Below are 12,242 nucleotides of genomic sequence, written 5' to 3' on the forward strand. Positions count from 1 at the left end.
TCCATCACAGTTCAGTACAGGCGTCAGAACCGTGTCTCCTCACAGCAGAGTGTGTGTGTGTGTGTGTGTGTGTGTGTGTGTCTGTTTTCCTGCCGCTGTTTCGACTCATATGTAAATACAGTCACATGTAAACTACCCCTACGGAAGAGAAGTATACTTCAAGATAAACTTAAGTAAAGTTAAAGTATATTTTTAAGTACAATTTATGTGGTAAGTATACTAATCACATTTACAAATAAGTAAACTTGTAAGTGTCCTATTTCAACACTGCTTGGGACTAAATTGGCACACTTTTTAGTAAATAAAGTATACGTTTACGTATAAGTTTTATACGTTTACGTTAACTTTAAGTGCACAGCTAGTTCACAACTACGTTTCTCATTTGTACTGCATCAGTACTACAAGTGAACTAATAAGTACTTTACTATTTTAATACTAGTAGAAATTTACCAACTTGTGGAAAATGGGCATCCGATGACCCCTTTAAAAACACAATATTACTTTTTAGATCGTCATCAGAGAAGAGAAGAGATGCAAGAGGGAGGGGAAGATACAGTATTCTGATTCAAGATTATTAAAACAATAAAGATGATGTGCACCGATAAATCATTTATAATAAACACTGCAATATTTAATTAAAAAAACTATTGTCCAATTTCATGGGGACTTTAACCATTAAAAATCAAGGGTGATTATACAGACAAATTGAGTATAAATGATATACATTTCCCCCTTAAATTCAGCAAACAGGGAAGTTTCCCTAATTAAATAATAATATGTGGGAGAAAATAAAATTCTTAATTTAAAAAGATCCATAAAGCCGAAGTGTTTCATGAAAGAGGAGAGAAGGCCTGCAAATCATCCTCAGGCTTACAGGCTTAGGTTTTATTTCAATATCGTGTCGGCAGAGTTTATTAACGGTGTTTCAATCACATACACGCTGCATTAATGTACATTCTGCTGTCTTATCTAATGATATCTATAGGCTGGTGGAAATCTGATCTACAGGCGAAATGATTGTCGACCCGACGCTAAAATAAAGCGGTGTGGGGAAATCCCTCAGTATATGAGAAAACCAGTCATTGTTTCAGTGTGTGTGAAGTGTTTTCTAGATGACAGGTTGGTGTTTTCTCGGTGTGAATTATCCACTATGGCGGAGGAGGATTTGCTCATGAATATTAAGCGCGTAACAGCACGTTCATCCAGTACTCCTCGCCGATTGGTTGACAGGCAAAGACATTGGTTGGAGATCTGACCAATTAGCGGTTCCTCCTCGAGTGAAGGCTTGGACTATGAATATTAATGAGGTTTCGTGACCGAACGCTCCAATAAACAGAGCGCGCGACTGCAGCCGGACTCGATTAATATTCATGAGCGCGTGATAGTGATTGGCCGCTGATTGGTTGCGTCCTGCGCCAAGTGCATCGTAATGAGTGCGGCTGCGTTGCAGGGCGATTAATTTGTGTTCGGAGAGAAAGACGATAGGATGAAATAGCGTGACATACAGATGTGTGTTTTCCGATCTGCGACAATAACACGCGTCTGGGTTTGTGTCAGCACCAGTGACTGGATTAGGGTTAGCGCGTTAAGGCTGCTGCGGCTCTCAGGCGGCTCAGGTGGAGCAGGATAACGGTAAGTCTTTCCCTGCATCAATAATGCCAGTTTATATGCAGGCGACGGGCCGATGACGTATTAAATCATAACATCCACATCCTAATGTCATCCATATAAATATAGAGCGTCCCTTATGAATGCATGCACATCCCTTATCATTCTCGGTTTAAATGCATCTTCATCCCTTATGTCATCAGTGTAAATGCATCTAGGCCTGCATCCCTTATAACGCGTGTTTAATGCACTCAGAGATGTATATTATCATGGAGTAATGCTGAGGATCCGCTGTTCTCCAGTGCCCTTGACAATCTGTGCTCGCGGACAGAAACAGTTGCGCAATGTTTGTGTGTGTGTGTCTCTATCTGTGTGCGTGTGTGTGTGTGTAGCTTGGATGCGCGTGTGTGTGCGCGTCTCCTCCTCCTTTAGCTCCTCAGACTCTGCCGCATCTTCATCCTCCTCCTCTTCATCATGGGGAACCGGGGCATGGAGGACCTGATCCCGCTGGTGAACCGGCTCCAGGACGCCTTCAGCTCCATCGGGCAGAGCTGTAACCTGGACCTGCCGCAGATCGCGGTGGTGGGCGGGCAGAGCGCCGGCAAGAGCTCCGTGCTGGAGAACTTCGTGGGGAAGTGAGTGAGGATGATGAAAACATGCTTATTATAATTAAACTACAAATTAACCATGGTTTTACTAAAAAAATAAAATAAAATAAAAAGGTTATTTTAGTTATAGGCCTACTTTAAATTAACCATGGTTTTACTAAAAGAAAAACCAAAAAACATGGTTATTTAAGAAAAAAGAAAAAAGATGGTTATTATAGTTAAACTACAAATTAATCATGGTTTTACTAAAACAAAAACAAAAAAGATGGTTATTATAGTTAAACTATAAATTAACCATGGTATTTGTTGTAAAACTCTGGTTATACAAATGATAATCAATCTGTCAAAAAACTATGGTTACTACACTTTTACTATTATAAAACCAAGGTTAATTTTCGTATGGGAGGGTGCACACTTAATGACAGTCACATGACTACATTTAATATACTAGTAGCTATAATATACATAAACTGCTACCTAATAAGGCAGTAATGAGTTCTGACTGAGCTTTATCTGTACTAATAGGGGGACAGTAAATTATGCAACAAGTAAGTTAAATAACACACTGGAATGGTATGAATAATAATGAATAAATGATAATAAACGTATGGGTGATTGGTTTGAAAGTAGAGCTGCAAGATTCGGTATAAATTGAGAATCACAATTTTTTTCTGTTTAAAATAGAGATAATTTACTGGTTCAGATAAAATGTTAATTGCTGCAGTCTATTTAAAAATATTAAATTAATTGGAATTATTATTATTTTATTTTAATTTAAATCAGATTAAATGAATGATTCAATGACTCACTCATAAAGACATCACTTGTTTCATTACTAGATAAATCGGTGTTTTTGAGCAATGATTGTTCATAAATGTGTCGCCACCTTCTGGTGGAATTCTGTAATGATACAATTTTTTTGAAGTTACTTTCAAAAGGTGATGAAGACATCTGTGTTTATGTCCAATAACAAGTATAAACTATACACTTTTATAGTACTTCTCTGATAATCTGAATTATTGTAGCACAGAAATAATGATGGTGTGTGCTTGAAAAGACTGTTTGTGAAGCTGTTTCATACAATACATGACAACGGCTCTCTCTGAACACAGAACACAGATCTCAATGTTCCTGTGATCCGACTTGTCAAAGGTGCAATAGACGGAGACGAATCTCTGTCATTTAGGAATAAGATCATGTGGGTGTTTGAATCAAGATCGAGATCATTAAACGATAAAACTAGCAAGAATGTTACAAGATGGTTTATGTGGGCAATAAAACAGAATATCACTCAAAAGTTGTGTATCAGTGCGTTAAGGCCTAACCTGAGTGAGAATTTGGGCTCAACTAGCATGATTTCAGAGTTTAAATCAGGAATAGGAGAGGTCCGAGGAGTGAACCCTGTGGTACACCTCTGGAAACAGAGGCAGCATGGGACTTTTGTTTGTTAATACAGACACATACCTGCCTTTCATTGATATAAGATGTCAGCCGTTGGATGACAGCAGATGAATGAGGGTAAAAATATGGCTAACAGTGTCTTAAACAGCACTAAGGTCAAGGACAACCATGGACTCCTGAATCAGAGGACATTTGAGAGCTCTCTCAGTAATATATGGAGTGGTTGAAGATTCACGGAAAACGTTAAAAGGGCAGTTAAGTAACTTAATAAATAAACAATAAATAACATGCACTGCTACCTACTACTTCACATATGCTAAAGGGATTAAAATATAAACAAAACTAAAGCTTAAAAGAGGAGAAAAGGAAAGAAAACAAATAGTTTAATCACACTGCATAACACACAAACACATATAAATAACCCAGATCATCACTAGTAGCTCTCTGGCTTGTTTAGTTGGGGTTAATATTATTGATTTGACTGTACTGTCACTATTGGATGAGAACAAAACTTGATTAATTTGATTTTCCTAGAAATGACTTGACTATGTTAAAAACATCAGTGTGAATTATATATAACAGCAAATGGCAATTAAGTCAAGTCAGTTAGATTTGTATAGTGTTTTCACAATGCATCTTATTTTGAAGCATCTTTACAGAGAATTATCCCTTAACATCCCGAGAGCGTGAGACAATGACAACAGTGGCAACAAATAATAAAAAAAGGATGTAGTCGTTTATTACAAATACCATTAGTCTTGTGTTCATTGGATAAATTAAATAACTGTTACGGAAGCAGACTCAAGAGATGATTAGTGAAGATATAACTTTATTTGACAACACAGAGCGGAGACAGGATGCAGGTAAGTGATATGAACAATTATACTTTTGAGAGCGGTGTGCAGGTGATGATTGGAATAGTTCTTCTTACAGGAATGGAGACACACAGGAGAAACGCTGGAGATAATGGAGTTTGCTGGAGATAATAGTCCTTTACGAGTGACCATGGCCGGTTGGGAATGGGCAGCGGCAGAAGTTTGCCAGATGTGAGGTGGCGAGGACTCTTGGCCATGGTGCAGTCTGCACATCCTTGGACGAACCTTCTCACATCCCTGGCCATGTTAGGCCACCAGAAGCGATCTTTTAGCAGCGAGAGGGTGTTATTGGCCCCTGGGTGGCCAGCGCCCAAAGATGTGTGTGCAGAGTGAATCAGGGGTGTGCGTTGTGCTCTGGTGACATACTGACGACCGGGGGGACAGCCCGACGGAGTAGCGTTGGAGGCATTGGAGGAGGGAATGGAATCTGCTGACCATTGGATTGGACTCACGATTACTTCACTTGGGAGGATGGATTCAGGCTCTTCGCTGACCTCTTCTGGAGCGTACAGACGGGAAAGAGCATCAGCCTTCACATTTTTAGAGCCTGGACGATAGGAAATGGAAAAGTTAAATCGGGTAAAGAATAAAGCCCAACGTGCCTGGCGAGGGTTAAGTCTCTTGACTTCCCTTAGATATTACAGGTTCTTGTGGTCAGTTATAACTGTGAAGGGGTGTTGAGCACCCTCCAACCAATGCCTCCATTCTTCCAAGGCCAGCTTGATGGCAAGGAGCTCTCTATTACCGACATCATGATTACTCTCCGCCGGGCTGAGCATCTTGGAGTAGAAGGCGCATGGATGGAGTTTGGCTGGGGTTCCCTGCTGCTGAGATAACACCGCTCCTACCCCATTGGTGGAGGCATCCACTTCCACGATGAAGGGTTTCTCAGGATCTGGATGGACGAGGAGCGGTGCACTGGTGAATTTCTCCTTCAGGTGTTGGAAGGCTTTGTTGGCAAGTGGTGACCAGGATAGAAACTTGGGCTTGTTTCTCGGGAGACTGGTGAGAGGGTTGGTGATGGAGCTGTAGCCGTGGATGAATCTTCGATAGAAATTGGCAAAGCCAAGGAAACGTTGGAGCTCTTTGATGGTGGATGGTGTTGGCCAGTTCTTGATGGTTTCCACCTTCCCCTTGTCCATCTGGATACCTGTGTCACTGATGTGGTAACCAAGGAACTGCACTGAGGGATGGAGGATGGAGCATTTCTCAGCTTTGAGAAACAGGTGGAATTCCCTCAGGCGTTTCAGGACCTCCGCAACGTGGTGGCGATGGTCGGCCATACTCCAGGAGTAGATGAGGATGTCCACTCGTCCCCCTCATGTATCCGGATGAGGTAATATGCGCTGCAGAGGTCCAACTTGGTGAACACCTTGGCTCCACGGAGGTGTTCTAGTGCAGCTGGGACGAGGGGAAGAGGATAGCGGAATGTTCAGGGAGTGGTAATAGATACAAGGCCGCAAGCCTCCGTCCTTATTTGCCATGAAGAAGAAACTCGAAGCAGCAGGGGTCGCAGATGGATGGGTGTAGCCTTGTTGGAGGGCCTCTTCTATATACTCCTCCATGGCCTTCTGATCGGGGAGTGATAGAGGATACATTTTTCCGTGGGGCACTGGCTTACCCGGTATCAGATTGGAGGCAGCAGAGAGGCTCTTTTAGGGCAGAAGACGTCACTGAAGGGGGCATAGAAGGTTGGGATGTCGACCGACCACTTATCCACGGGACTCTCAATAGAGGTGGAGTTCACGGTAGAGATGCACGGTTGGCGGTTACAGCCGCGGACTCCGCGGATAAACCGCAGATCGGGCGGATGACGTGACGAAAAATAATATTTTAATTAAATTTGGGCGGGTGGCGGGCGGTTGAACCAAGTCATCAGCAGCGCCTTGCATCGGCCAATCAGCGGATGGCGGGAGGGTGCGGTTTTGAAAATTGGTCAAAAACGTTGGTGCGGATGGATGGCGGATGGATGAGTTTTGTGATGCGGTTGCGGATGAAATAATAGCCCATCCGCGCATCTCTAGTTCACGGGTAGCACCTCGGCCGGAGCTGGAGCAGGACGAGGGGTCAGAGGGAAGCAGTCGGGAAAGCATTTCCTGCCCCACTTCAGGACTTCGCCAGTTCTCCCGGAGATGATGGGATCATGCTGCACTAGCCACGGGCGCCTAAGGATCACCTCAGAGGTGGAATTGCTGTAGCAAACATGTTTGCGGCACAGTGGTCGTCCAGTCACCGACTGGACCTGGTGGATTGTCTGGGTAGCGGTCGTCGGGATGTGGAGTTGGCGGCAGGGGTTTCCCGAGATGAAGTTACCGGCTGACCCAGAGTCAAGGAGGGTGTGAACTGGGAGAGAAATGTTCAGAGCGGAGACAGAATGCAGTTAAGAGATATGAACAATTATACTTTTGAGAGCGGTGTGCAGGTGATGATTGGAATAGTTCTTCTTACAGGAATGGAGACACACAGGAGAGACGCTGGAGACAATGGAGGTTTGCGATATCAAGGTAAGTAGTCCTTTACGAATAAAGAGACCAGACGATGAACTGAGGTGAAGAGTGTCTTTATAGTGCTGGTGATGATAGTGATGATGAGGTGCAGGTGTGTGTGTGATTAGAACTCAGGTGAAGGAGTGCGCTGTGATTGGCTGGTGTGAGAGCCTGGCTGATCTGACTGTAACAATAACGTAATATGTAAGATGGTGTTTTAGGGTAAAGTGAGTCATTGAGGTCCATCATAAAACCACCAGTACTGACTGTTAGCATCTGTAGAAGAGGCGAGAAACAAACCAGATCATGCTACTGTGAGTGATATTTGTAGTAAATCAAATCTCTTGAGTATTTGTGATGCAGTGTTTCTGACTAATTCTGTGTAACTGCAAGCTTGAGACAGAAGTTAGACGTATGTATGGTACAGAAATCTTCAGTCTGAGTGTGTCTCAGTCTTGAACAGTTCCAGGAAGACAGTTCCAAAGAATCCCAATACTATAATGTTAGCCATCAACCACTGTGGCTTTTAGTGGCTGATGCCATATCTGGTCCGGTCGGGTGGCCGATATACATGGATGACACAATCCAGTTTACTGATAGAAAAATACACAGCATGCCTGAAATTATATGAAACACATCACAAAATTCACTCAAAAAACACTGGAAGTATTGGAGTATTCTTCATTCATCTTTAACAAGGCCACCAGTGAGGTTTAATTGCCCATTCATACAATGACTATAAACACTGTAAATGTTCGTTGATCTTAGTGCCAGTAGATTTGGACACATTTGTGTTAACCAGGCAAGCAGGCACAGCTATAATGTGGTCTGATTACCCGGTCCACTGATTTACCCCTGTAGAGTATAAAATGCACAGACACTTCTAGCCAGTGACACGGTTCTGTGTTTTCCGCAGGGATTTTCTTCCTCGTGGATCTGGCATTGTCACTCGCAGGCCTCTGGTTCTGCAGCTCATCAGCTCCAACACAGGTGAAGCCACATCTCTACGTTACTCAGTGTCTCAGGCCCAGAGCGATTAACATGCGTGTGTATCTGTGTGTCCTGTGTCATCGTGACTCTACAGAGTGGGCTGAGTTCCTGCACTGCAAAGGGAAGAAGTTCACGGATTTCGATGAGGTCCGTCAGGAGATCGAGGCCGAGACGGACCGCGTTACTGGGGCCAATAAGGGCATTTCCCCCGTTCCCATCAACCTGAGGGTTTTTTCCCCACACGGTACTGAAACATACTCATAAACATACATGTACTCTGCTGAAACAGCCATCAGTGCAGACTGAGCAAAGCTAGATCTCACTGCTTATGCTGTCAATGCAAATCAGAGACCGTTTCTTAAAAAGCCTTTTGGGTTCAAGATTGGTATGTACACACAGTCCTTTTTGTAAAGCACATTTGGATTTCACATAAAATATAACATAAACTGGGGTGTAATGATACCCTCATGTCATGATTCAATACATATCACCATACTGAACTCACGAAATGATATTATTGCGATACTCCAAGACATATGGTAAAAGGTTAACAAAAAATTAACTGTTGATTAAAATGCTAATTTCCTTGGTGTTACATTGTGTGTGTAAATAAATATTCCTGGACTTGGTGCTGGAAACCCAATGCACAGGACAATAGAGACACCAGAATAACAATATTCATGATTCTGAAGCTGGAAATACAGAATTAGTGTAGACGAATATGCTTGATCTCTGTCACTGTCTAGATATATTTAAAATAACGTAGTCCACTTTTTACTGGTAACATCAGACATTTGGCATTACAGTATCAAGTAAAATCCCCCATTGCATTATTATACATTATATTCAACATTACAGATAGTCGTGTAATTTAGTACTGACACTAAAACTCTGAAAACGTACTCGGTTACCTAATGTAACCTCGGTTCTCTCTAGAAGAGGGAACGAGTATTGCGTAAGTAGCTTACGCTTCGGGAAAGTTCTCTTTCTTCGAGATCTGAAGCCAAAAAATTATCCTTAATTTTGCATTTATTGTCAACGCAGTGCAGCAGCAGGCAGACCAAAGCAAGCTGTATAAGCGTGCTCATTGGCTGCCAGGCGGCAACTGCTTAAGCCTATCAGTGAGCCCGGTGTGACGTCACACCCAATGAGGGCGCTTCGCGCCCTCCACACCCTTCTAACCGTCAAGAAGGGTGTGGCCAGTGTGTATATATTGCGGGCTCACAGGCTGAGTTCTGGTTTTCATAGTCTGAAGCGCAAAAGCTCGTGGCGCGTCACGGCAGGTTACGCAATACTCGTTCCCTCTTCTAGAGAGAACCGAGGTTACATTAGGTATCCGAGTACGTTCTCTTACGAGAGGTTCTCTCGTATTGCGTAAGTAGCTTACGCTTCGGGAACCCATTGTCAACGCCGTGCGCGCCGAGCATCCAACACATGAATCCCAGGGAGACCGGGGAAAAACATAACGTTGAAACAGGTGGCCGGTCGGGCCCACACCTGTACTAAGCACTTCACTTCACATAAATGATAGAGCGGCATAGCCGGTCTGTATACATCAGTGGAAATGGTGTGGCCGGCAGCGCGGGCCCACACAGTGCATAAACACGTATAGGGAAAGGGAATAGAGCAGAAACACTGGTCTATTTGTGGAAAAGAATCCTTCCCCTGGTGCCAACCAGAAAATTAACCAGTATGTGGACATAGTCTGCGCATAAGCGACTGGGCAGCATACATGCCACTTATACTGATAACAGTTTAGCCTGCAGGGCGGGAACTTCCAGGTTATAAAACCTCACGAATGTAGATGGGGAGGCCCAGCCCGCCGCCATACAAATATCGTGAATAGAAATTCCGCTGGACCAGGCCCACGAAGAGGCCATGCCTCTAATGGAGTGGGCTCTGACACCCAAAGGACACTGCAGGTGTTTGGAGGCGTAAGCTGCTGCAATCGCGTCCACTATCCACCTGGGCAGGCTGTTTCGAGGCGGCGAGACCCTTGGTGCGTCCGCCAAAAGAAACAAAGAGCTGCTCGGACCGCCTGAATGCGGCGGAACACGTGATGTAAACTCTCAGCGCCCTTACAGGGCATAGGAGGTTATCACTGTCCCCGTTATCGGATATTGGCAGAGCCGAGAGGGAGATGATTTGTGCCCTAAAGGGGGTACCAATCGCTTTGGGAATATACCCGTGTCTCGGTCTGAGAATGACTTTAGAGTCATTCGGTCCGAACTCAAGACATGCAGGGCTAATAGATAGCGCGTGCAGATCCCCCACGCGTTTTACTGAAGACAGAGCTATCAGAAAAACGGTTTTGAGCGAAAGGTACTTAGGATCCACAGATTCAAGCGGTTCAAAAGGAAAAGCCTTCAGGGCCTCCAGGACCAAGGACAGATCCCAGATAGGAACCGAGGGGGGCCGCGGGGATTCATCCGCCTGGCTCCTCTGAGGAAACGGATAATAAGCTCATTCCTTCCGAATGCCCGGCTGCGCGTCGCCTCAGCGAACGCTGCAATAGCCGCCACATACACTTTGAGCGTGGAAGGGGACCTGCCCTTTTCCAACAGCTCCTGTAGGAAGGAGAGCACTTGCGGAACCCCACATGTGCGTGGATCAAAGCTCTTAGTAGCGCACCATTTAGAGAACACAGACCACTTAGACGCATAGAGCCGTCTCGTGGAGGGAGCTCTAGACTGCGTGATCGTGTTCACGACCCCTTCTGGCAGGTCAACGGGTATCCGTTGATTACCCATGCATGCAGAGACCATCGCTCCGGATGGGGATGCCAGATTGACCCACCGGCTTGAGAGAGGAGATCCTTTCTCACCGGGATCGGCCATGGAGGTGAGTGCGACAGCCTCACCAGCTCTGGGTACCAAATCTGGTTCTCCCAGCGCGGGGCTATAAGGAGCACTGGGTGCTGTGTTTCCCTGATCCTTGTTAAAACCTGTGGTAACAGGGAGATCGGGGGAAAAGCGTACAGCGGGAGGCTGGGCCAGGTCTGGGACAGCGCGTCCTCGCTTTTCGAGAAAAATTTCGGGCAATGAGCGTTGTCTCTCGACGCAAAGAGGTCGACCTCCGCTCTGCCGAATAGGCGCCAGAGAAACTGGACTGTCTGGGGTTGCAGGGACCATTCTCCCGGGGGAATGATGTCTCTGGACAGTCTGTCTGGACCGACATTCAGGTGGCCCGGCACGTGCGCGGCTCTCAGCGAGAGGCGTTCTGTCAGCTTGCACAGGTTCCTGGATCTGACACCGCCCTGTCGGATCACATAGGATACCACGGACATGTTGTCCGAGCGGACTAGCACATGGTGATCCTGTATGAATGGGAGGAAGCGCTTGAGCGCGTTCTCGACCGCTATCATCTCCAAACAGTTTATGTGGAGGCATTTCTCCTGGTCTGACCACAGGCCAAAGACCGGTTTGCCCTCGAAAGAGCGCCCCAACCTGAAGTGGAAGCGTCCGTCGAGATAACTTTGCGGTGTGAGATGGCTCCCATTGTCACTCCCCGCTGGTACCAGTCGGCTGCTAACCAGGGCTTCAGTGCTGAAAACGCAGCTCTGAGTCACTCTGATTCGAATGCCGCCGGAAGCCCAGGCTCTGTGAGGCACTCGGGCATTCAGCCAGCGTTGTAGCGGGCGCATACGTAACAGACCCAGCTGAAGCACTGCTGCAGCTGAAGCCATACAACCCAGCATCCTCTGAAATGTCTTGAGAGGTGCGGTGCTGCCCGGCTGGAAGGACGCGGCCAGGTGTCGAATGCAGCGCGCGCGCTGTGTCGACAGGCGGGCCGTCATTGCCACAGTGTCCAGATCCAAACCCAGAAAAGAGGTTGATTGACTGGGCACTAATGAGCTCTTGGTCCAGTTGACCGTGAGCCCCAGGCTGTCCAGGTGGCTTAGAAGCACTGTTCTGTGGGCGAGGAGTTCGGCCTCTGACTGTGCTAGAATTAGCCAATCGTCCAAGTAGTTCAGAATTCGCATTCCCCGACCCCTCAGGGGAGCGAGAGCCGTGTCCATGCACTTCGTAAATGTACGGGGTGCCAACGACAGGCCGAAAGGCAGGACGGTGTACTGATATACCTGACCGTCGAAGGCGAATCTCAAGAATGGCCTGTGACGGGGTATTATCTGGATCTGAAAGTACACGTCTTTTAGATCGAGAGATATAAACCAGTCCCTCGGGCGAATTTGCGCGAGAATTTGCCCGGTTGTGAGCATTTTGAACGGTCTTCTCATAAGAGCCTTGTTCAAACATCTTAGATCCAAAATTGGT

At 45.8% G+C, this 12,242-nt stretch overlaps 1 protein-coding gene across 2 annotated transcripts in view; it reads left to right on the top strand.

Annotated features, from left to right (window-relative positions):
* The first annotated feature begins 1,397 nt into the window (after nucleotides 1-1,397).
* The window catches only part of dnm3b (dynamin 3b), a 45,573-nt gene continuing 34,728 nt past the window's right edge, over nucleotides 1,398-12,242 (top strand). For both annotated transcript variants that reach the window (XM_084120641.1, XM_084120642.1), the window contains exons 1-4: nucleotides 1,398-1,632; nucleotides 2,001-2,243; nucleotides 7,895-7,968; nucleotides 8,063-8,212. In XM_084120641.1, the coding sequence (XP_083976767.1) occupies nucleotides 2,083-2,243; nucleotides 7,895-7,968; nucleotides 8,063-8,212 (385 nt within the window). In that variant the 5' untranslated portion in view covers nucleotides 1,398-1,632; nucleotides 2,001-2,082. The remainder of the gene's footprint in view (nucleotides 1,633-2,000; nucleotides 2,244-7,894; nucleotides 7,969-8,062; nucleotides 8,213-12,242) is intronic.

Source organism: Abramis brama (genome assembly GCF_963993115.1).
Source record: "Abramis brama genome assembly, chromosome: 7".
NCBI classification, from domain to species: Eukaryota; Metazoa; Chordata; class Actinopteri; order Cypriniformes; family Leuciscidae; genus Abramis; species Abramis brama.